Raw genomic sequence first — 27,497 nt, forward strand, 5'->3', positions numbered from 1 at the left:
GACCTTAGGTTTCCTTGTTGAAAGAGTCAGATAAGCTAGAGACATATATTTTCCAGGCAGAATTGCAATAAGCTCTGATTAATGACCAGACCCTCTAAATATAAAACATGTAATTAGTTTCATAGCAACAGGAAGCCATCATCACAAATGTAAGAACTTTAATAAAAATAATCTTCTCCTTTACATAATAAAAGAAAGCACCAGCATCTTATATAATGAACAACAGGTCAAATTTGTGAACACTTAATTTTTAAATCACTGTAAATTATAAGTAATGTCATTGAAAAGGCAGAACTTGCTTTGAGAGATCATCCAGGCTTATTCAGGAATACCAGAAGTCATCAAAAAGTAACCCACTTTGGTTACAATAAATACTGTAAACCAACTTATTATCTTACGGAAGGACTTTTGACAAGGTTCAGAATTAAAATGTTTCCCCTTTAAGTGAAGGCATTGATGCAAAGTGAGACGAAGTGCAGGGAATTTTGTCAGGAAATGATTAAGTCATGCTTAAATAGTATCTGTTCACTGACAAGCTGAAAGAATCATCCTAACAGGAGTACATCATTAGCAGACACAAGTTGATATTTTCATCACCACTCACATATACCTCTGGTTATTGACTTCAGGCCAAAAAAAAAACAACTCCCTAAAACACTCCTTAATTGCAATAGATAAGGAACACCCAAAAGTCTGTAAATAAATTTACACAAAATTTTCTTAAAAGTTTTAACATTTTATTGTCACAATTTTTCATCAATGACACATTTGACTGCTTGAAGGGAACAGGTACATAAATGATGTGTGATCTCACCTGTTACCTTAAGATAACATGGATAATTTATTTGTTCCTTTTGAAAAGTATTGAATTCATCACTCAATACTTCTTTTACTTGGTACATGCTTTAAGGTGGGAAAGAGTGTAAAACTCAGGCACTGTGGAAGGTAAAGAATTCATTTCCACAAACAGAAACTGTCAAATTTCTCATGGTAAGAATTTGAAGTAAAACTGTCAAAGGAGTTTGACCTGTTGTCCATTGCATGTGATACTACCATGCATATTATTGATATAACCTACCAATACTTCATGATCATCTGCAAATGTTACCCTAAGAGGTCGCTGGTACTAAATATATAATAATTAGCAGATTATCACTGATTAGAATTTATATTCTTAATCAACATAATGTTATTACCTTCATGGAATCAAATACAACCCTATAAACAGTTTTGAGAGGATTTGCGTTATACTTCTAATGTAAAATATTAAAATATTACAATGACCATTAATCTTATGTATATTGATAAAATCCAGGAAACTATGTTTACTTATATGTACCACATAAATGCAAGACTGTAGATATTATGTTCATTGTTTAATTCTTGAAATTATGCTAAATTGCTTAAGACACAAACCCATAGCCAGGATGAAAAAAAATGTATTTATATTGGAATTTTATAGACAAATGTATCTTGTTCCAAACTGACGCATGTTTAAAGATTGTAATTGATCTTACGTTTTCGTGCTGTTCACTTGACTGTTTATCTTGCAATGCTGAAGATGTTTCACTTTTTGCTGAAAATAAATAAATAACGTGTAAAGAAAGGAAGAAAGATGGAAATTTACCAATTGAATCATAATCATGAAAGGGGTCTAATACTACCATTTAGTGCAATGGCATTACCAATCCTATATTTACCACATTTTTCAGGTAATCATATCGATAATTATGTTTTCAGATGTAAATATAACCATTCATAGACTTCAAGGTAAAACAAATATTTAACAGTGCTATTGTACACAGCTTTGACAGAAACTATTTAGTTATGAACTACAAAGTAGCCTTACAAAAAGCTACAATATTTTCCCTGATTGACTGTCATAACAATAACTTAAAGCAACTTAAAAAAAAAAAACACAAAATTTAAGGTGTAATTTTTATTTTTCATTTCAAGGGTAAAAATAGTTAATGACATTCAGAAATGAATGAATACAAAGTTTGTAAGTTTTGAGCAATACGAATACATGCATTCATTGCGCAGCAGCACTTTCGTACTCATGTAAAATGTGCCACATCACAAAGCAAATTTTGCACAATGTATGAAAGTGCTTCTTGCCCAATACTGTGCTTCTTCACTTGCTTTCAAGTTTTAACTTAAAAAATTTGCACTCCATTCTTACATTTACTGTAAAATTAAAATCAGTTCAAGAATATTGTGAAGAAAATAAAAACTTTCCCTAGAATCAGTTGGTGTTTAACTGGATGTTTAAATTTTTGCAAAGGGAACTTGTCCACTAATTACAGAGATCTTGGAAGAAGCAAGACACTTACCGAGTGAAAAGCTGAATTGATCATTACAGGTAGATGTTAACGAACTACCTAGATCACCCAATACTTACACTACTTGCTAATGACTTTTTTTGTGCTGATGCGGCATAAAGCAACCACCTATCAATCAATGCTAATGACTTCTTCCACGTTTTTAAAGTGAAGACTTGACTAAGTATTGTAGCTTTGAAGTCAGATATTTCTTCATATCTAGTTGTAATTGATATCTTCTAACTCAACATTTTTAACAAACATTTATAATTCAATTGATATAGGAACAGTTTAACATATTGGTAATTTAAGACATGCAAGTACAAAAAAGAAACTTGCATCAATGCTGCCAGTGTGACTTAAGTGTATTAGCAGTTAACTAGTAAACTAATGTGGTACTAATTTTTGCTATTATAACAGTACCTACAGAAACAGTAAAATAATACCCCTGCAAAGCTGTTTTAATTAAAAGAGTATTTAATTTGAAATACACTGAATTGAATATTGAAAAACATGATCTAAAAAATTAAACTAAGAAAATTGGATGCAGTGTAAATTACCTGTACCTGGTACTATGTTTACAGAAGTACAGATAGTTATAGAGCCCTAAGTAAATATAAAAATCATGGTTTTGAAATCAAAATAAATATTACCACTCACAAAATCACTAACCCCATGTTTCCACTGCAATGATTTTATTTTACTAGTAAAAACAGATGTAACTGTCTAGAAGCTTAATACAATCTGTTCAGATTTTATTGTTTGTTCTTCAAAGTTATTGCTGTAGAAATTTTACTAGTCATGAATAACTATGAATAATTTGATAATATGATGGAAATTATATCTATAATATGACATTACCCATAGATATTTCCAATTGTATAACAAATTTTCTCTATTTTATTTGACTTGATCATGAAGCAACATGTCAGCTACCCAAATGCAGGAAAGTATATACTTACTACATCACTGAGGGCTATTATTGGAGTTTTTATCATCCCAGTGTAATTTTACATTTTAATACACTTTTTTGTCTTTTTGGTCTTATACTATTCTCAGAATTATTGAATTCTTGTGTTTCTGCTATCACAATTACTTTTTCTAGTCATTAAGGGGGAGTTTGTTTGATCTTCAAAAACATCATTATTTATATATCAAGGTATTTATTTTATTCATACTTGGAGCAAAATAGATGTATGTTCTTCTCTATATATGTTTTGTTATTTTTATGGTTGGGCTGCTGTCTCAATGACATAAACCCCACATCTTCTTTCTTCATTCATACAGTAAAACACATTTGAAATACATTTATTCACAACTAAACTGTGTTTATAACACAGCCATAATATGCAATGAATGAGAAAAAACAATGCAAACTTTCAAAAAAGTCAAGCTTATATCAAAATCAAACTGTTAAACAAAACAGTGATGTTCTTCTAAATAGACAAAATATATATTTTCTCTGGTGATATTGTACATTATCTATAAACTAAAGGACAGTTAATGTACAGATACTGGTCCACTACAATAGAAAATGTCACTATTCTGTGCCATGGTTCACTCCAAATACTTAGCTGATATTTTTATTTTCTATACACCAATGTTGGTAACACTGATCGCTCTAAAATGCAAATTAGCAAAAGAAAGTAATTACTTTTACTGAAATTTTCCAATTTTCCATGTATTTGTTCAATGGTAGTTGGAAAATGAAAGGATATATAGCTTGACAATAAAAAAATATAGGTTGAAAGAATGAAAAAAATACTTTATTTGTAAAGGTGATGAAAGTATAATTGAGAAAAATGTGTGACGAAATAGTAAATAGAAAATATGATTTTGCACTAGGGTACATGTAGTACTTTCTTATAGGTGTAATACCACCATTGATTTTCCCCTATTAGTCTTTGTTAAATTTGCACTTTTCAAAAAATTGTGCAGAATTTATCTTTGTTTCAAAAAAAGAAATACTTGGCATGAGTAAAGTTTTATCCTGTCCAGTACTATAGACAAAATTTCACATAACATTTCATTGCATATAAGAAAATAACCATCACTGGAAGTTAACCAATCAAATTTTCCCCCTTTTTTAACATGTGTACAAGCTTTAGTAACCATGTAACCTCAAGTTTCCAAAATATTATATAGAAACCCCAAATAAAGAAATAATGGTGCTTTGAAATACCCAAGATATATGTTTATGACTCAGAAATGTTTTACTGCAATGAAATGTAGGATCAATTACCTACAACTGTCAAATTCAAGGGAATATTTTTTGTTGACCTATTTTCGTATGCAACCGGATGTGACGTACTATGATTTGGTGGTATTACACCTAAAATACAGATATTATAAAACACCAGTGATAACTCTCCTGTGTCTGGTACTTATTATATTGATTCAAAGTCCGAACAAAGGGTGAGTTCCTTTAGGAATGAAAAAAAACAATTGTTTATGAACCAGTCAAATGAAAGAAAGAATGAATGAATGAAACTATTCCAATCTAAAGAAGGAAAACAGCCTATAACATATTGACTGACAGATGTTGTAGCCAGTATTCTGATGAAAAGAGAAAAGAGTTTACGTCAAGAAAGATAGATGTCAAGCTTCAGTTTTAAACATCAAACTAAGTTAACAATTCTAACCTGATGTTGGACGGTTACCGATTGATGTATCGCCAGGTGTTCTACTTCTTTCTTTGTATGATGGATGCTGCAAAGTAAAAAACATCTGTTTCTATGGGATTTGAGGGTTTAATTGTAGGTGCATAATTAAGGATTTTTTGCATCTTATATACTTGTTTTTACTTAAATTATAGTATGGTACTTCGAAATATTTGTAAACTTTTAAATTAAAGACAAATTTTCACAAAACAGTCAATTGTGGTAGGTAAAAATACATGTGGATCTTTATTGTGCATAAGCATAAATTCCATAAAAAAAAATTCCACAGGAAGATAAAAGAATGATCTTTTTAAAGCATTAATTTGCATCTCTGCCCCCGGTGCGAGTTTTTTTGTGAAAAAATCCTAAAAATGTGCAATAATCATATCCAAAAGAGAAAGTCTAGTACAACTTTTTGCGTTCAGGCATATTTGAGTCCACTGATTTGTCTTGAAAACATATAAAGTAAACATATTTGATACATCATCTCACTTCAGTTTCTATTACTTATATATATTTAGGCTACAGGTTGATATAATAACATTGAAAATCCACAGTACTAAAAAAATAATATATATGGGTCAAGTGAATACCTTTCTAATGAGTCATTATAACAGAGTAGGTGTGTTTGAATAACATTTTTTTTACTAAAAGTACTTGACGACAGACGACATTTAGTGGATCTTAAAAATGCATAACTTCAAAAAAAAATTTTGTGGGTGGCCTCTAGGGTAATAAGTCTTTAACCCAAGGCTTCCAAAAGGTCACATTTGCCGAACAAATATAAATTTATCAGACTGGGCAAAACACGGACATCTTACGTGGGTTTGCCATTTCAACATTCATGTAATTCAGAAAAATCAACCATTTTGACTTGACCTTGTGCCTTGAACAACCAAACTTTTCCGGTCATAAAAGTGACAGTACTCTATAAACAAGCCCTACTATAATCCCCTCTCATTACAATCAAGGTTAATTAAGTGTCTGACAGGTGAGATTTACCTGTAATCACCTGTGTCAGGTAAACTATTTGTACTGGACATCAATCGATTTTTTTGGAAGTTATTTTATAAAACGATAAGATCATAAATTACAAAGATGGTAAAAAAGTTTAACAACTAAGCTGGTCCTCGACTGACTAATACACTTTGTTAAGTCTTCGGATACATGCCAATTCGAACCATGCCATCTTTTGTTATGGGGTAACCTGTCTAAAGGGATAAAAAACAGGATTGAAAAAAATGTCCGGCTGGCTCAAATATTTTTTGGAAGCCCTGCTTTAACCTCTCAAAATATTTAGTCTGCCCTTCCACGAATTATTTAATTTGAATTTTTTTAGTATTTTTTTAAATTTTGAAAATTCCCCCTGACAACTGACAGAAAATGGTTTTCAGTTGACAAAAGGCCTAAAAGTACATTAAATGATGCTTAATAGCTAGTAGATACATTTGTATTTTAAAACGCAACTGTCGTGTAAGAATCGTAATGAAGCGATGTGGATAAATTTATCAGTGTTCAAGAGCTAAGTTGACCACTCATCATCCTACAATGGCTTCCATTTTTATGATTAAAAAAAAGAGATTGGCATAATGGGGAGATAATTCTAACAAAGTAGATTCCTGACTTTAAAAAGTGCTATAGAGCTAACATTTAAATTGCTCAGGTGAAAAAGCTTGGTTCAGATTTTGAGTATTGTCTGAGGAAATTTTTGTTTCAACATCTTACAATTTTTTAAAAACCTCTTATGAAATTAAAATACATATTTTATTACCGGCTAGAAAATTGTTTATTTCATGCCATTTTAATTTATGCTTAAAACAACACTAAAGGTATGACATAAAATGAATACAAACTTTAGCACTTGAAACTCTTTTCTTATCAAGAAGACTAGTCTTTTTCTTTGTCAATATTGGTTGTGGTTTGTCCGCACTAATACTATCCTTCCTTTCAGACGGAGGTTGATACAGGGGCGGTCTATCTGGATCATCTGGAAGAAAAACAATGAGCAGTTTCTGTAAAAATAATATATATAACAGGTGATACAAATTGCTAAGAATATTTGACATCATAACATATTATACTTACAATCAACAACTAACTCCTTCAGAGAAAAAACCACACAAAGAAGTTACAATCATGAATAATGTCTCTTTTTGATTTGTTACAGCGGGAAAAGACTGTTAAACCCAATATTGGACAATATCATTTACAATGCAATCATAAGAAGAAATGTCTAAATGAGTTAAGAAAATCTGTGAGCAGAAATCAGAGTTACAAAAACATCTTTCTGCCATTGAGAGTTTGGGCAAGACTTAGTTTTCACAACAGCCACCAAGGCAAGCAGAGCCTGTATTCAGATAGAAAAATGAGATCAACCAGAGAATGTCAGTCATGGCCAGATCGAGTGCTCAAAGAAATATTGAAAGTACTTACATGTGAACCTCCAGTCAGGAGATATAAATCTAAATATTTTAAGAGGCATTTCCACCTGCAAAATGTCAATCTCCACTTAGATGTTTCGGGGAAAATTAACTTTATTTCTATATATAAGTATGAAATCTCCACTTAAGAAATTACAACTGTAGCTAAGAATAACATTTATGTAGGCTCAGCCATCTGTCAGATGTATGCAAATATAATTTATCCCATGGTCCTTCATTATGAACTTTCTAATGTTTGGGAAAATATTACCATAGGTACTAGGATTCAAGATGCCTAAATATGACCTGCATCCTGGCTTCCTCATCCTTTGTCCCTCATTTTTTACATATATGTTTGGATGATAGGTTCCTATTTAGCATAAATTTACATTGACAATTTAGAGTTCTTAATTCAGATTGCCACCTATGCTGGTAATAGGATTCAAGTAAATATAGCAAAACATCGTAACTTAGAGGTAATTGACATCAAAGAAAAGCAACTCTAGAATTGATTGAGAATATACAGATTATGTTCAAAAGTGTTCTTGTTTTCATGCAAGACTTAATTAGCTGATTTACCATGTCTTGAAACAACACCTCTCATATAATTACTGCTATAGTTGGTATTTCTACTATACAGAAGTGTAAAATGTTTTTAATATTGCAATTTTATGAACAAAATTCAATTTGCCCAGTTTTCCGTCTTCACAATTCTGCAAATTTACAATTTATCATTCTGTACATATCTATTATACATTTATCACAAAACTGATACGAGTCTGTAAAACTTTAAATTTTAAGGATAAATAACACTTTTAGCTCAACTACTTTTCTGCCTTAAAAACTGGCAAAGAACTTACATTCATCCTTGGCTGTCCTTTTCTTCGTTGGTTTACTTTCAAATTTCCCTTCATTTGTCAGGCAAGTTACCTGTTTATCAAATAAAAGCATATTTTGAGCTAGACAATAACGCATATTATATACATTTTGTTTTTGTATTCCAGTTATTTTTTGTATTATAACAAACCAGTGTCATATTATGTTTGTATATATATGTATTTTAAAGGAGTGGTACTTTGGGCTCACCTGTGACACATGCTAAAGTTATGCATTCTATCCCATCATTTTGTTTATGTAAGCAGCATTCAGTTTCATACCAAAAGATAAAGAAGGTTCAAGTGGTTCAAGTTCACCCAAGGACTATTCTTATAAATATGTTAATTAGTTCTCTTACAGCTGTAGACAGAAGTTCCAGGAGGATCCCTCTAAAATGCATTTTTTATAGCATCAATAAAAAAAATTTATGAATGGTGACCAACACAGTCTTATTATTATGTTTCATTATAGCAGCCATCTTTAACTTTAGATTAGTTTCTAAATTACAAGCACTGGAAAGGTCATCAAAGAACTACTACTGCAACTTAATGTAAACAATAAGCGTTTTCCATAAAGATGTTGTTTACAAGGATTTTATTATGTTCCTTGTTAAACAATGGCACTGCATGTAGGCAGCACCCATTGGTTTTTTTTTTATTAACATCAAAATATGCACAGTGTCATTAAAAGTTAATTTAAGATCAAAACAAGAATGTGTCCATGTACACGGATGCCCCACTCGCACTATCATTTTCTATGTTCAGTGGACCGTGAAATTGGGGTCAAAACTCTAATTTGGCATTAAAATTAGAAAGATCATATCATAGGGAACATGTGTACTAAGTTTCAAGTTGATTGGACTTCAACTTCATCAAAAACTAACTTGACTAAAAACTTTAACTTGAAGCAGGACAGACGGACGGACGGATGAACGAAACAAACAGACGCACAGACCGAAAAACATGATGCCCATAAATGGGGCATAACAATTATCCAAACAGACAGTATATTTTCATATTTACCACAACATTATATTCTGTATCAGGTGTAAGTCTTCTGGCAGTGAAGGCATGATCCGTCCCAGAGTATACCACTTTATTATTCATGGATAAGTCGTACCGATTAATTTTCCCCAGTGGTTGTTCAGGTGGTTCCCAGGATATATGGAGTTCATTTCTTCCTATCACCTGAACATGAGGTTTTGATGGGGCATGAGCACCTGTAATTAAATCAAAGAAAATCAGTCATTCTTCATATAGCCCTTCTATCAAATCTTTTTTTATCTTTCATTCTATATTCATTCTTTGCAAAGAACTCCTATATATCAATTTGCAAGTCAATGTTAAGCTAACAACATTGAATCATTCAATCTGATTATCATGTTTCACACCGTAGGAACCTCATTTGACAGTGGTTGTTGTTTCTATTTCAGTGCTTCATTTTGTCAAGAAATTCAATGGTTGTGGCAGATCTCATATATATTCTGTTAAATTCATTTTGTAAGATATCTTGATTTTGAGCAATTTTGAGTTTGACATTAGTTATGAACACTTGCCTGTCATTATCAAACTTCTGTATCTTTTTGTATGGTTCATTGTGTTATTAGGTAGTTGTATCATTTGAAATATACATAACTTCGCCTTTATTCATATATGTGAAAGGATATGTGGGGAATATGTCAACAGCAACCAAACAACAAAAGACATCAAGAGGTCAACACAAAGTCTTCTTGTTTTCATAGGTTGTTACAGTCTGTAAGGGGAGTTTTTGCTCCATTTTGAAGGTCTCACTTTGACTTTGTGATAAAGAACAGCAATAAAAGCACTGTTCATTTTCTTTTGCTTTCTTCATGTGTTCATAGTAATTTTGTGTCATGAATTGATTCACAATATCCTTTCTTTTCCTTTTGATTACTTAAAAACTGATGATTTTAATAGAATCATTATTAAAAAATAGTCTAAACTAACATTACAATGGTTTTAAAACTGAAGTGATAATCATGACATCATTCATACATATTATAAGGTCTTGAACTATATCAAGATGGTTTCAAAAAACAAATTTACTTTTGTGACTTTTCACAGGACATTTCGTGGAATACTCCAATGCTAAGGAAGTTATCACATGACTGATTGCTATAGATAAATAAAGATGAACCTAATTATGATGTTGTCAAACATATATCCAACTAGACTTACCTAAATCTGATGTAGTCCCAGTAATGTGGGCCTTCTCTCCCTTACCCTTGGAAGTTGAAGCACTTATCTAAAACAGAATATATATAGTGTTTTTTTACAAGTAACAATGTTAATAAGTTAAGGATATCTTCTTTGATGCAATCTCCAATCTATTCTGACTCGAAAGAACACATTTAACAGTATATTAAATATAGTAAGAAGTAAACATTAGACAATTTTTAACCTGGGGAAGGAAGTTAATGTCTGATCCATTTTAATTTTGCAGGCCAATTCTTCAAAGCAGAAAAAAAAAAAAAAAAACATTTATTTTTCTGGCCAATTTATTGTTTTTCAGAATATTATTATAAATTTGAATTAATCATATATCAATTTTCAGGTATAACTTTAGCTTGAGATATATTTGTTTAACTTTCTATTTGCTTCTACTTTATTTGTTAATTTCCATATTTGTTCTTGTTTTTTATAAGCTTACCGATATTTCATATGATGTACTGGGTTGTAAACCAGAAATGATACATTGCAGTTCTGTTGTATGTTCATGCACCTTTTCTCCTGAGATAAACATTATATTTTACGTTATTGTCATATATTTAACTTTAACAGAGCATTTTCTAAACAAATAAATAATTAAAGGCAATTTTTTTATATAATTTTTCAAAAATTAAACTCTGGGTAGAACATTTTTTTTTAAAATTCATATTAATATCAATCCATTCTTACATTCAGACCTAATTTTCTTGCAACTAGTCAGTTCCATATGGAATTACCTAGAGCTAATCAAATCTTTGATATATATTAAAATTAATATCTTCAAATGAAGTAGTTTGCTTTAGGTAACTTCACCTTAGTCATACTGGAACTCCATCTGAGCAATTTTGGTTTTGAAGACCTGATGTTTCCTAAAATAATCGTAAAATTCCAAAAGAACTGACCAATTGCAAGAAAATTTAAGATAACCATGTTGACTAAGGTATAATTAATTTTTTAAATCTGAATTATCTATTAATATTTGAAAAAAATTTAACTTAAAATAATACCTTCTAATCAGTCATACATTTTCATGGTGGTCAGTCACAGGAAGTTAAGCAACTAACAATCAATTCATCAATCATGGTGGTCAGTCACAGGAAGTTAAGCAACTAACAATCAATTCATCAATCATGGTGGTCAGTCACAGGAAGTTAAGCAACTAACAATCAATCAATCAATCAATCATGGTGGTCAGTCACTGGAAGTTAAGCAACTAACAATCAATCAATCAATCATGGTGGTCAGTCACAGGAAGTTAAGCAACTAACAATCAATTCATCAATCATGGTGGTCAGTCACAGGACGTTAAGCAACTAATAATCAATCCATCAATCATGGTGGTCAGTCACAGGAAGTTAAGTAACTAACAATCAATCCATCAATCATTGTGGTCATTCACAGGAAGTTAAGTAACTAACAATCAATCAATCAATCATGGTGGTCAGTCACAGGAAGTTAAGTAACTAACAATCAATCAATCAATCATGGTGGTCAGTCACAGGAAGTTAAGTAACTAACAATCAATTCATCAATCATGGTGGTCAGTCACAGGAAGTTAAGTAACAAACAATCAATCAATCAATCATGGTGGTCAGTCACTGGAAGTTAAGCAACTAACAATCAATCAATCAATCAATCATGGTGGTTAGTCACTGGAAGTTAAGCAACTAACAATCAATCAATCAATCAATCATGGTGGTCAGTCACAGGAAGTTAAGCAACTGACAATCAATTCATCAATCATGGTGGTCAGTCACAGGAAGTTAAGTAACTAACAATCAATCCATCAATCATGGTGGTCAGTCACAGGAAGTTAAGTAACTAACAATCAATTCATCAATCATGGTTGAAAGTTTTTTTCAGGGGAAAAAAATAGAGTACAATCACAAAACCTTTGACCATTGAGTTCCTACCTAACAAGACTAGAATATACTTACCTAAATATACATGGTAACCTTTAATTGTACCATTTATCTGATCTGGAGGATCCCATCCAATTTTTAACTGTGATATTGTGTATCCTACAATTCTTATATTCTGAGGTGCTGTAGGTACTGTAAATATAATAAAAAAGAAGTCACAAATTACTTTAAAACAATGACATTAATTAGGTAATACAGATTCAGTGATGGTTTCATTAAAAACCTGTTAATTGTTTCAGCCGAGTTATAGATACAAAATGCTTACACAATATTCAGTTTTATAAAACTCCCATCTTTTACTATTGGAAACCCCATATTTCAAGAGATTTCTATATATTCCAATCAAAACATTGCAGTACTTTACATTGTCTACTATCTAATTTTCTGAAACACATATATATCAAAAACCTTACCAGCTTCTTCAGTTACTATAGAAACAGGGTCACTAAATGGACTTTCGTCTCCTTCTGTATATGCCCGTAATTTATATGAGTATTGTGCGCATGGATGTAAACCAGTTACATCACAATGTGTTTCTTTACCCGTATAGACACATTTTGTACCTAAAATACAAAATATATGAATTTTAAATTGTGATTTCAAATATTACAATATTGTAAATCTAGAAAATATTATGTTTTAAATTAGATTTTAAAACAGCTAGACAAATTTGCACACTTACCAATTACTTTTGTTTTATAATCCAATCATGAGAGAAATAATTCCAAAAACAAAATAATATAAAAGGTTAAAAGTGTGACTTTTCAATATTTTAAAATTCAATATCAAAACCTTCTATGATTTACACATACCGTCAAATATCTGGTACCTTACAGGGAATCCACTTTTTGTAGAGATAGGATCCCATAAACACCTCACCATATTTGAACCAACCACTGAAACAATAAAAAACATGTTAAATTCAACATAGACTTTGAAATAAGCACATATCAAATGGTCAGTGAGTAAATCAAAAAGAAAAATGATTTTGCAATGCAAAAAAAAACATGCAAAATTTGATTATTCACACTGAACAACTCAGTCATCAATGTTTCTCAATTTAAAAATAGAAGAAAAATTTTATACTCTTTGACCCCTTTTAACTACAGAGGATTCAAAAGCTCCAGAAAAGCTGGCATCTAATATATGTAGACAATATATCTATACCTTCCACATTTGGAGGTGAAGGTTTTTCTAATTTCTTTAATATTTCTAATGTTATACATGCTTCTTCTTTCAAATCTGCATTAATATCTTCCTTTAAAGACACAACCTAAAATGAATAAAGCAAAAAACTGTGTTAATCAAAAAGACATGAGAAGCAATGCACAGATATATATTATATCAAAATTCAACAAATTGAGGATTAGATATTGCTTTTAAAATGACCTCTATAGGGAATGTTGCATGTTGCATGTTTGTTTAATTTAATTACTAGGTCATGTGTAATCAATAACTAATGGCTCCACTAAGTTTTACTGTCCATATTTTCAAATCACTATACCAATTTGGTAAAAATTTAACAAAATCACAGTTTGAATTCACCTCTAAAAACTGATCATCTGGTAAAATAGTTTAGCTCATTGCAAATGAAAGGTTGCTATTATGAAGCAATGCAGTGTATATAAAATTATAATTATCACCCAATTCTAATGACAAACCATGGTTTGGACTTTAGAGAGGGCAGTTAAATGTTGGGTTTCTTCATTTTTTATGTGTCAAAACCTTGTACAAAGTGTTTAAATAAACAGTGAAATGTTCATATAGGGTAAATTTACCAGTAAAATGTCTATCGTGAAAATTGCATAAACTTAACACATGGAATAATTTCCTGATACGATATATCATCCAAGAAATACCTGACATATAATCAGGCACAAACTTTAGCATGCTGTAATTTTTTCTATTTTTCTTAAAAAAGTTATGAGAAAATGTGAAATTTTGAGAGGGAGCTATTGCAAAAATGTAGAAATGGCTAAAACAAATGAATTTGATGATGTTGATAATAATCATAGGAGTGAACATATTCAAGGGAGATAACTGTTCATTATCATATATCAATAGTTCTGAGAAAGTCTGTTTTTCTGGGTCCAATATCATTTTACACACACCTGTGAAATACATGACGTAGGTGTCTGACAGAACAAAAAAGCTCACATTAAATAACTCATCACAGTGAAGATGCTGAACAAATATGAAGTATTTTTGTTAAGTTGTACTGGAGAAAAGTATGACAAAATAATTTTTGAGTTCATTTAACATATGGAAAAATTCAAAGTATCAGCAAACAGGTAGTAGGTGTCTGACAGATCGGAAAAGTGCTCACACATTACCGGTACAACTCATCACAGCTAGGCTACTAACCAAATATAAAGTAAATCTGTTAAGTAGTACCTGAGAAAAGTGTGAAGAAATATATGATAAACAAACAGACAGAAGGACAAGGTGAATGCAATATAGCCCCCACTTTTAGAGTAATGGTACAATATAACGTGATGAAACTTTTCAACCTCCATGTTGAAACAGCCATTATCATGGAACACCTGTATTCAATAACGGAAGTTGATTAATAGCAGGTCATTAAGAAAGAAACATCTATAAGCTGATTTATATCTATTACCTTTAATGAAGGAACAACTTTAGAATGTTCTCTAAGCCTCAGACAGCCTCGAGGTTGACTAGCAAGTGTTCTCAGTGTCCTGTAAAATGTGAACATTTCATTTAAAGTAATATTACAAAATTGAAAATTATGGTAATATCATGTAAAAGAATATTTAGACTGCAGGGCCAACTCACTCACCATATAAATTTTGTCCAAAAGGACTTTATGGAAAGTTTATGAGTGAAAGGCTGAATTCACACTTCAATTAACTCATTTAAAATAACTTATTAGTTATAGGTTTTACAGTAAATTACACATAAGGCATGCCAAACGACTTACATATCATCTATAGTTTTGAAAAAGTGAGGGTGTTTCTCTGCTAAAATCTCACCCAAGGGTGATAGCCCAGAGATGAGATGCAGTTTGAAACATCCTCTTGTTGAGAGACTATAGACAATCTGTTTATTGTTATTTTTCTAGGGCAATGTCAATGACGTTGGCTTATGATGTCATCGTGTTCTCAGTCTACTCAGTCAAGTTGCTTGAAATGGAAATCATCACACAAAAATATAAAAGCACAATATTACAAAATATTGATAAATAAAAGTATGTATAAGATGTTCTTTTTTATGTTAAAATTTCATAAACATTTTTCCACCAAATGATATTACTTACATGGCTGCAAACCAGCCTGTTTCACTGTCCTCTGCATTTAACAGATTGGTTAGAGTATTAATGACATCATCAGAATGGAGATTATTAAGGATTCTTGTATGGCCCTCAGGATTTGTGGCAAGACAGCTTAATGCAAAACATGCATTTTTACTAGCACCAGTGTCTTCACAACATAACATCTTGGCTAAGGCAGATATCTGTGAAAGGAAATTCAAATGATCAAACAAAAACAAAAACATTGCAATTGATGAACTTTGGTGGATAGTTGTCTCGTTGGCAATCATACCACATCTCCTTATTTCTATATATATATACACATCAAAATTTTGCAATTATCTAATTTTTTCAAATTTTCATTCTTAAAAACTAAAATTTAATATTTTCTCTTATGTTCCATATCTGAATTAAACATATGTAAATGATTAATATAATGGACACATCTCATTTTAATAACTTATGTTTATGATTTTTAGTTGTGAGGCAATGCAAAAATTTAAGAAAAAAAGAATCACCTCTTTGTACTTTTTTCTCTCACTATAAAAAATAATAACTAGAGGCTCTAAAGAGCCTGTGTCACTCACCTTGGTCTATATGCATATTCAACAAAGGGCACTCTCCAACATTGTAGACGAGAATAGAATTAATGACAAAAATCTTTGTTTTTTTTTTATCTTATATTGCTGATCATTGAAGTCTGTTTAGTTTCTCCCTATCTTATTTAGCTTTTGCTCCAAACAGAAGAGAGGGTAAAAAAAAAATCATAATTTAAGGGCAATAACTCCTATAAAGAGAAACAGTCTACTAATTATATCGGCAAAATTTGACTTGTTAGTAGGTCTTGTCTTGCTTTTCATTTTTCATAATTTAAGTTTCTATCTATCTATTATAATTTTTATCATATAAGGCAAAACGCAAAAAAAATGGTAAAAATTGTCATTAAAGGGCAATAAATCCAATAAGGAGTCGTCGGACAATTTTCGCCATTTGTCTTAATTGTAGATCTTGTCTTGCTGATCATATTTATTTATTTAAGTTTCTTTCTATCTATTATAAGTTTTAAGATATAAGAAAACAAGCATGCACACACTGAAATGTCTCGCCTTCTTTACTAATCATTGATATTATGTTGATAGTCCTAAATATAAAGCTTTATTACAACTGTCACATAAACTTAACATTAACCAAGTAAACTAAACATTGACCAATGAACCATGAAAATGAGGTCAAGGTCAGATGAACCATGCTAGGCAGGCATGTACAGCTAACAATTCTTCCATACAACAAATATAGTTGACCTATTGCTTATAGTTCAAGAAAAACAGACCAAAACACAAAAACTTAACACTGAGCAATGAACCATGAAAATGAGGTCAAGGTCAAATAAAACCTGCGTGATTGACATATAGATCATAAAATATTTCCATACACCAAATATAGTTGAACTATTGCATATAGTATTAGAAAAAAAGACCAAAACTCAAAAATTTAACTTTGACCACTGAACCATGAAAATGAGGTCAAGGCCAGATGACACCTGCCAGCTAGACATGTACACCTTACAATCATTCCATACACCAAATATAGTAGACCTATTGCATACAGTATAAGAAAAACAGACCAAAACACAAAAACTTAACTATAACCACTGAACCATGAAAATGAGGTGAAGGTCAGATGACACCTGCCAGTTGGACATGTACACCTTACAGTCCTTCCATACACCGAATATACTAGACCTATTGCTTAAAGTATCTGAGATATGGACTTGACCACCAAAACTTAACCTTGTTCACTGATCCATAAAATGAGGTCGAGGTCAAGTGAAAACTGTCTGACGGGCATGAGGACCTTGCAAGTTACGCACATACCAAATATAGTTATCCTATTACTTATAATAAGAGAGAATTTAACATTACAAAAAATCTGAACTTTTTTTTCAAGTAGTCACTGAACCATGAAAATGAGGTCAAGCACATTGGACATGTGACTGACGGAAACTTCGTAACAAGAGGCATCCATATACAAAGTATGAAGCATCCAGATCTTCTACCTTCTAAAATATAAAGCTTTTAAGAAGTTAGCTAACGCCGCCGATGCCGCCGGATCACTATCCCTATGTCGAGCTTTCTGCGACAAAAGTCGCAGGCTCAACAAAAATTGTACAAATCGTCATCAAAGGGCAATTACTCTAATAAGGAGTCAACTGATGATTTCAACCATAAACTTATTTGTTTTGACGTATACTGACAATTGGTAGAGCTCAACATTTTGAATAATTTTACCCTTTCAGATTTCCTCTATTTATAACTGTTATCAGAATAATAGACAAAACTTGCATTTTACCCCATATGTTCTATTTTTAGCCACGTCGTCCATCTTTGTTGGCAGGCGGGGTCAATGGACACATTTTTTAAACTAAATACCCTAATGATGATTGTGGCCAAGTTTGATTCTATTTGGCCAAGAAGATTTTTGTAAAAGTTAACGACGGACGACGGACGACAGACGACAGACGCCAAGTGATTAGAAAAGCTCACTTGGCCCTTTTGGGCCAGGTGAGCTAAAAATATGTCAAATCCTAACAGCTGAGGCTGGTCCTTTTTTCATAGAATATCTGCACAAAATTTCAAAAAGGTCAGTCAAAAGAAACTGAATGTTTTTTTGAAATGAAATAGAAATTAATTTAGCATACAAAAAAACCCAGTAACAGTCCCTTTTGATCTATAATGGATGGTAGCCTAATTAATACTAAATCCACACAAATTTTGAGTAATAGTTACAATCATTTCAAGACTGAATATTGGGACTGTCTCAAGTATTGTTTTATAATTTGTTTAAAAGAAAAAGTGTTTTGCACTTTACGCACTTCATATGGTAGTCCGTTCCATAAAACTGATCCAGAATAAGCAAAAGATTTTTTAAACAGTTCAGTTTTTGGCTTAGGAACTATCAAATTACCTTGAGTGACACCCCTTAAAGCATAAGGATTATTAACAGATATAAGTTGAAACTTTTGAAGTAGGTACTGTGGTGCTTCTTTCCGCATAAATATATGTAGCAGTAAATATTTGTGGTATTTGATTCTGTTTTCAACTGTCATCCATCCAAGTTCTTTAAATAAGGGGGCTGATGGGGATAAAGGGTCTGCATCAAGAATTAATCTTGCTGCTATTTTTTGAAGTTTTAATATTCTTACCATCCCTTCATTTTTACATTCTCCCCAAACAATACAGCAGTAATCGATGAGCGGCATAATATACCCATTATAGTATGCTTTCCTGGTATTAATATCTAAAAATTTCTTTAATTTAGAAAGAAGGTATATTCTTGATGAAATGCTAGCACAGATTTGATCAATTTGATTTGTCCAGCTAAGTGTGCTGTCAATTTTAACACCTAATAATTTTTCACATGATGAATTTTGTAGTGTTTCTGAATTTATTAGTAAATTTGGTTGAAAAGATTGAGTTGATAACTTCTGACTTGTTCCAGTAACCAAACATTTTGTTTTTTTGGTATTGATGAACATATTATTCATTTTGCACCATTCTTCAACTCTGCATAAATCTTCTTGTACATCATTATGTAAATTTTCTATGTTTTTCCCGGAATTATGAAGAGTAGTATCATCAGCATACAAGTCTGTTTTACAATTTTTAATGCAAAGGGGAAGGTCATTTATAAATAAGACAAATAATAGAGGACCTAGTATAGATCCTTGGGGGACACCAAATTTCACATCTTTTTTATCAGAATTAACATTGCAAATGTTTACTTGATGTGTTCTATTACTTAGGTATGACCTGAAAAAACTTACTGCAGACTCACTGAATCCGTAAATAGCAAGCTTTAAGCAAAGAATGTCATGATCTACAAGATCAAATGCTTTTTTGAAGTCCAACAGTATTGCTAGGTTTAAATTACCATCATTCATTTCTTGCAGCCATTTGACAATGATATCAATAAGTGCAGTTTGACAAGAATGATGTGGCCTGAACCCTGATTGTGTAGGATGTAAAAGTTTAAATTTAGACAAATACTTGTACATGTTATTTGAGACATGTCTTTCTAATACTTTTGATAGAGATGGAAGAACAGATATTGGTCTGTAATTTGTTGCTAAAACCTTGTCACCATCTTTGTAAACTAACTGGTGTTACCTTAGCATTTTTCAGTAATGAAGGAAAAATGATGATTGTGGCCAAGTTTTATTCTATTTTGCCCAGTAGTTTCAGAGGAGAAGATTTTTGTAAAAGATTACAAAAATTTACGAAAAATTGTTAAAAATTGACTATTAAGGGGTCAATTGACAATTTTGGTCATGTTTAACTTATTTGTAGATCTTATTTTGCTGAACATTATTGCTGTTTACAGTTTATCTCTATCTATAATAATATTCAAGATAATAACCAAAAACAGCGAAATTTACTTAAAATTATCAATTCAGGGGCAGCAACCCAACAACAGGTTGTCTGATTTGTCTGAAAATTAACAGGCAGATAGATCTTGACCTGATGAACAGTTTTACCCTGTCAGATTTGCTCTAAATGCTTAGGTTTAAGAGATATAAACCAAAATCTACATTTTACCCCTATGTTCTATTTTTAGCCATGGCGGCCATCTTGGTTGGTGGTCCGGGTCATCGGACACATTTTTTAAACAAGGTACCCCAATGATGATTGTGGCTAACTTTGGCCCAGTAGTTTCAGAGGAGAAGATGTTTGTAAAAGTTAACGACGGACGACGGACGACAGACGACGGACGCCAAGTGATTAGAAAAGCTCACTTGGCCCTTTTGGGCCAGGTGAGCTAAAAATATGACAAATCCTAACAGCTGAGGCTGGTCCTTTTTTCATAGAATATCTGCACAAAATTTCAAAAAGGTCAGTCAAAAGAAACTGAATGTTTTTTTGAAATGAAATAGAAATTAATTTAGCATACAAAAAACCCAGTAACAGTCCCTTTTGATCTATAATGGATGGTAGCCTAATTAATACTAAATCCACACAAATTTTGAGTTGCGAACCTTACTAAGTCTGAACTCTATTTAGTGCCTACTGATCAAATGACATTTGCAAAACTTTAGGTTTGTACAGTCAAATTTTGAATCAGTGTTTTAGCTATGATTTTAGGGCAGATGGGTAATGTTTTAAAATGATGGGCATGATAGCGAAGTTTCTTTTCTAAAAAACAGTCAACTTGATCATGTTAATAGATAAAAATTTAAATCATTGAATAAATTAATGTATTAAGGGGTACTGTTGTGAAAAAATAAAAAAAATTTTTGCACTGAAAGTATTAATTTATTTTACTTCAGAAAACAAAAATGTATAGGGCAAGTTTATAAGGGTAGATGAGTGCACAGAAAGGGCAGAGGGGAGCTGTGTCCCTCAATTTTGGTCTAGCGAGGACACTGTTTATGTAGTGATAATAAAAAATTACAGCAATACATATTGGTATTTATAACAAACCATTCTCTCTGACTCCACCAGTTGCAGTAGTCTTTTTCTTCCTTCCTCCATATCACACAGTCTTCCAATAGCAAATGCTGCATTCATACCTCTCCCTGTATATAATCAAACATATAGTTAAACATATAGTGTTTTATATACAATTAACATATTATGATAGAATATAAATTGAAAATGTTCAGATAAAGACATAAATTATGTAATTATACCATATATCTAGGGCTACACTACACTTCACTTTGAAGAAAAGTATCATAGTTCAGGCCTAAATATTTGTTTTGATGCTCTAAAATTTATTTGATGTTTTTGATATCTTAATCCTATGGTCTTAATCATACCAGATGAATGTTATTTTAAAAATCAGTAATGCACATTAAAATGTTGGTTGAACAACAATGAATTAGGGCTACCATAATGAGTTGTTTGACAAATACTAGATAAGTCTGTAATTCTAAAACAATATAGTACACATTTCCTAAAGACTCTTTAGGATGTACATAGGTCAGGTTTAGGAATTTTGGTCAGATGTTCGAACTCCTTGGTTTTTTTCCTAAGATACAAGGTAAAATATTTTGCCCCATAACACCAATTTTTCTTTTCACATAAGACTTCAATTGCTCATAAAAGGTCAATTACCAAAATTTAAGCAGATTCTAGATTAATTTTCTTTCGATTTGAGACCCAAATAATACCAATGCAAATAAAAGGTAAAAGATCGAGTCAGCCTTTTCCCGCCATTTTTTTTAAATCAAATATCTCGGAGGACCTCCAACCTATCAATATTTTCAACTTATTTTGTTCCTTAACTAATGCTCTTCTGACTTATAGTATCAATTTTAAATTCTATATTTTTTTAATTTCACCTAAGTACATCCTTAAGGATTTGACTCAGCACTATCTGTGATATTGGTTGAGGATTATTCCATAAACATAGATGTGGGAGGGAGGGTAGGAAGTGACCTGACTCTCAAAATCCCCCATATAATAACCAACATAATTTCTTGAGTTGTTTTGCAAACATTCAATGAACATACATCCATAAAAGACCAATGTGAAAAAAATTTAAAAATCCTTTCTTACTCTCCCATGCCCATTTTAATGTAATATCTCTGATTTCACCTTTGTTTTATTATGTGAGCTTTTACTGACATAGTTTAGTTGTAAGCTATCCACATATATTGTTTGTCACTAGTTGGTTCATAAATATGTTTTTGTTGTTTTTGTTTTATCTCAGAGATTCATTTTTCCAATTTTTTGATTTTCCAGAAAGTTTTCACAGGCTTCCCCAGCTAGCATATTTATAGTATTCAGAATTTAACCAATGCAAGAGAAAGGTATATCCTCAGGTAATGTCCTTGTATGTATATGGATTGATTGTTGTTTGCTTAACAGTGACAAGTATTTCATGCATTTCAAGACGAGAAAAAAAATTAACAATTCATATAATAGGTAGGCTCCACAATAGGAGGTCAATCTGGAATAAAGGACAGCAAATTTGGAATGCCATTGGAAAATATATGGGTATATTGGATAGGGACAGAAATTTAGCCTTGGAACAGCCCAACAATGAATCCCCCAACGTTTGCAGTGTGTGTGGCACTGTCTCTAAATGAAAAGAATATGAAAAAAATGATATAAAATGAACGTATTTATGTGAATGGAAATGAATAAGAAAACCAGAATGGAATGGAAAACAAAAGGGAAACAAGATCTGACTACCACAGGAAATGTGTGTTTTTTTTTAGCCCAAAATTTTTGTTCATTCTGAAGGACAGTGGTTAATTTAATACATCTCACACAAACATGGATGCCAGTTGCAAGCCGTTTGTTTGACTTATAGTGATACAGTACTGAAGACTTTGAAACTAATCATTATTACATGTACTATAATGGGGACAGAACATATTTTACCTGCTTCATCAACACCAAGTGACTGTACTATCTTTGACAAAATTTGTTGTGAATTATCATGTTTAAGCACACTTAGGCAACCATTTTCGGATATACTTAATCTGGAAAATAAAAGAGAAAAAAATTACAAAATCATTGAGTATAACAAAAACATATGTTTCAGATTTCTGTGCACATGTCACATGATAAGAGTATACTGTACCCTCATTAGGTAAACTAAAGACCAAAAGCCAAAAAAGCCAAAAAAAATTGACAGAAGAATCTAAGATCAACTTTTCCTAGTCATAAGTGAATTAGAACCTTTGATATATAGTAAAACAAGAATGTGTCCATAGTACACGGATGCCCCACTCGCACTATCATTTTCTATGTTCAGTGGACCGTGAAATTGTGGTCAAAACTCTAACTTGGCATCAAAATTAGAAAGATCATATCATACGGAACATGTGTACTAAGTTTCAAGTTGATTGGACTTCAACTTCATCAAAAACTACCTTGACCAAAAACTTTAACCTGAAGCGGGACAGATGGACGGACGAACAGACGAACGGACGAAAGAACGCACAGACGGAAAAACATAATGCCCCTAAGTGGGGTATAAAAAGTTAAAGATAATATGTAAATTAGCATAAAATAACCAACTTTTGGACTAGAGAGTACCTGGCAAAGATTATATCAGAAACATTGTTTATGCACACAACAATTGGCATCATATGTTCATGTTATGACTTTTGAGTTTATCATGTTACTTAGCATTGCACCCACATGCACAAAGTTCAACAATACATGTCACTATCCTATCATGAAATCGACTTATTTTTTATCCTTAATAATTCCTGATTCCTTGACATTGTGAAATTATATTGTAACTCTTACAATGACTGATAAGCTTAATAAAATGTAAGCATTTTTAGATTATAAATAATATAATATCATAAATTCATTAGATCTTCAAATACTTTAACTGATAATTGAAACCTTATACAATTGTAAATTTAATTTTATTGCACTTTCCTCAAATAAAATACAAACAAACTGAAACTTTGCTAAGTATTATGTCAATACACTTGTAAAAGTCTTAGCAACCCTAACCATTCAAGTCACTGTTTGCAAAGTGCACTTCATAAATTTTGTAAACAGACTTTCTGAATTACGGTGACCCTCATCAATACATTGCAAACCATTTAATGGTTTACTCTATATACCATAAGAGGAGCAAAACATTTCAATAGTGATCAAAGTCTGACATTTATTTCTTAACTATCATGATGTAAATATATTGCTTTCATCTAAAAGTTTGAGATCTGGACTTCAAAATAATCAATATATACTACAGTAGAGTTCATCATTTGCTGCTGTCATTATCATATAAGTTCTGAAAATTATTTTACTAAAAAATTATTAAATCAGACCTCCTAAATGTGTAGGTTATGTATAAGCATGGTGTACTTCACATTTCAGTTTTCCTCTTTCTTACCTATTCTATAATAGAAAGAGCAACAACTTTGTAAGCATGCAGGGATATATTTATTGTAAAGCGAAAATTTTCGCAAGGAGTTTATATTGTGATTAAGTTAAAAAAAATATCTCAACATTTATTTGTTCTTAAAGGAGACCATCATCATGAGCAAGATATTAGAAGATAAAAATGAAAGAAAAACCTTGCTAGGAATTCACAACATCTAAATCCTGCAAAAATAAACCATTTCACTGTAAAAGTAATAGAATTTTTTGGAAGAACAAGAGTTTTTATGGCAGTCTACATATCAACAATATAAAGAAATCTTGTATCATTTTATATTTAACTTAAAACCCCTATAGTAAAGCATCTCACTGTTCACATATACCATATGAAGGGATAGGGTATATCATTTTGTTTGCCTTCCTTACCTAGCTAAGACCAGAGCAGCATTGCTGGCTGTCCACATGTTTTCAGCATGTAAGAGAAACGTGACTCTTGTTAACATATCATTAAGGCATGGCTCACTTAACATCCATTCTCGGCCTTCATGACTCTCAGCCTAAAACAAACATGGTTTTAAAAAATAATTACCAATTCTTTTTAAAGTTTATACAAAAGAAGACTTTAAAAGAAACATAAGAAATGTAATACATGTACATTGTACATGTATATGTGAATTTAAAAATGCAGCATTATTACAGAGTTAGACTGTAAGCCTCTTCATTATACTTAATTTATTAATCACCTTTCAAGTTATTCCTTCAAGAATTTGATGTTATAATATGCAAAATTTAACAAATTACATCATAGAAAGCTATTAAATTTATTGCCAACTTTTCTAGATTCATTTAGGTCTATTTATACATCTTGACAAATTGTGAGGACGCTTGTCTGCTGTTGAAGACCAAAGGTTGACATATATATGTCTTTGGATTTTTTATGTAGTTGGGAGAATCCTTTTATTCAAATACCCCTTTAGTATTATATGTATAAAGTAAATGATTTTATGACCATTATAATAGCATAAAACATATTAATACTATTCACTTGATCTCGCCATTTTTAATCTATAGTACATGTACATGTATCTGAGATAACACAAATACCTATTAAGAAAATAAACAAGAGTGCACACGCTGATATGTCTTGCCTTCTTTACTAACCATTGATTTTATGTTGATAGTTCTAAATATAAAGCTTTACTACAAGTAACACATAAACTTAACATGATCCAAGAAAATGAGGTCAAGGTCAGATAAACCAAACGAGAAATACATGTACACCTTACAATCATTCAATAGCCCAAACATAGTTGACCTATTGCTTATAGTTTCTAAGAAACAGTCTTAACCAAGAAAACTTAACATTGACCAATGAACCATGAAAATGAGGTCAAGGTCAGATGAACCATGCCAGACAGACATGTACACCTTACAATCAATGTACGCATTAAATATAGTTGACCTATTGCTTATAGTATCTAAGAAACAAACTTAACCATGAAAACTTAACATTGACCAATGGACCATGAAAATGAGGTCAAGGTCAGATGATACCTGCCAGACAGACATATACACCTTACAATCCTTCCATACAACAAATATAGTTGATCTATTGCTTATAGTTATAGAAAAACAGACCAAAACACAAAAACTTAACACTGAGAAATGAACTGTGAAAATGAGGTCAAGGTCAAATAAAACCTGCGAGACTGACATGTACATAATAAAATATTTCCATACACCAAATATAGTTGACCTATTGCATATAGTATTAGAAAAAAAGACCAAAACTCAAAAACTTAACTTTGACCACTGAACCATGAAAATGAGGTCAAGGTCAGAGGACACCTACCAGTTGGACATGTACACCTTACAATCATTCCATATACTAAATATAGTAGACCTACTGCTTATAGTATCTGGTATATGGACTTGACTACGAAAACTTAACCTTGTTTACTGATCCATGAAATGAGGTTGAGGTCGAATGAAAATTGTCTGACGGGCATGAGGACCTTGCAAGGTACGCACATACTAAATATAGTTATCCTATTACTCATAATAAGAAAGAAATAAACATTACAAAAAATGTTGACTTTTTTTTCAAGTAGTCACTGAACCTTGAAAATGAGGTCAAGGACAATGGACATATGACAGACGGAAACTTCATATCATAAGGCATCTATATACAAAGTATGAAACATCCAGGTCTTCTAGCTTTTAAAAAATAAAGCTTTTAAGAAGTTAGCTAATGCCGCCGCCGCCGGATCACTATCCCTATGTCGAGCTTTCTGCGACAAAAGTAGCAGGCTCGACAAAAATTGCACATGTTTTGTATTTCCATAAAAGTATAAGATTTTAAATGAAAAAGTAATGTCATAACTTATTTTACTTACCAAAGTTCCCATAGTTCCAGCAGCATTCATAACACTCTCAGAATCATCAAAGCCTAACATATTTGTCAGGTCAGGTAATATTCTTTTACTTTCGGCATGAGGACTTTTAGATAGACCCAGAATTCTGTAGCATCCAAGCTCAGATTCAGCCAAAGTTCCAATAATGTATGCTGCATTTCCTGCAACTCTGTTGATAAAAAAAAATCAAAAACTACTAATAATGTGCAAAATGAATAAAAAGTTTCATCAATCAAATCCAGTCATTCTGCAGACTGAGTAAAGACTAAGCTTACCAGAGTTGAAAGGAAGCTACATGTTACTGTAACCAAACCTGACAATATATTATAATTTTATGAACATCTGTTGATAGAAACTGTAACATTGTATGACTATCAATGCTAGATGTTAAATTTATGAAAATAAGTCAAGAGTCCCTTTAATATTGAATGAAGATTAATTCTAGAAGTGAAATTCTAATACATTTGACATGTAATGATGTTATGATTGGATAATGTGACTGTCTGCTGTCAATATCCATTATCTGGTAAAAA

General features: G+C 31.6%; 1 protein-coding gene across 7 annotated transcripts in view; it reads right to left on the reverse strand.

The window, feature by feature from the left end:
• Positions 1–27,497, reverse strand: part of LOC127728036 (uncharacterized) — a 72,739-nt gene that overhangs the window by 34,108 nt on the left and 11,134 nt on the right. For 6 of the 7 annotated variants that reach the window (XM_052235204.1, XM_052235203.1, XM_052235202.1 and 3 more), the window contains exons 2-19: positions 26,947–27,133; positions 24,977–25,107; positions 23,087–23,187; positions 21,176–21,270; positions 15,705–15,901; positions 15,048–15,126; positions 13,595–13,700; positions 13,240–13,323; positions 12,841–12,990; positions 12,443–12,559; positions 10,948–11,027; positions 10,476–10,542; positions 9,300–9,496; positions 8,262–8,331; positions 6,835–6,968; positions 4,964–5,030; positions 1,518–1,576; positions 1,079–1,126 (exon numbers count right to left, since the gene is read on the reverse strand). In XM_052235204.1, coding sequence (XP_052091164.1) covers positions 1,079–1,126; positions 1,518–1,576; positions 4,964–5,030; positions 6,835–6,968; positions 8,262–8,331; positions 9,300–9,496; positions 10,476–10,542; positions 10,948–11,027; positions 12,443–12,559; positions 12,841–12,990; positions 13,240–13,323; positions 13,595–13,700; positions 15,048–15,126; positions 15,705–15,901; positions 21,176–21,270; positions 23,087–23,187; positions 24,977–25,107; positions 26,947–27,133 — 1,969 coding nt within the window. The remainder of the gene's footprint in view (positions 1–1,078; positions 1,127–1,517; positions 1,577–4,963; positions 5,031–6,834; positions 6,969–8,261; positions 8,332–9,299; positions 9,497–10,475; positions 10,543–10,947; positions 11,028–12,442; positions 12,560–12,840; positions 12,991–13,239; positions 13,324–13,594; positions 13,701–15,047; positions 15,127–15,704; positions 15,902–21,175; positions 21,271–23,086; positions 23,188–24,976; positions 25,108–26,946; positions 27,134–27,497) is intronic. The other variant, XM_052235201.1, reaches the window with a different exon arrangement.

This window comes from Mytilus californianus, unplaced genomic scaffold (assembly GCF_021869535.1).
Source record: "Mytilus californianus isolate M0D057914Y unplaced genomic scaffold, xbMytCali1.0.p SCAF_2, whole genome shotgun sequence".
Taxonomy (NCBI): Eukaryota; Metazoa; Mollusca; class Bivalvia; order Mytilida; family Mytilidae; genus Mytilus; species Mytilus californianus.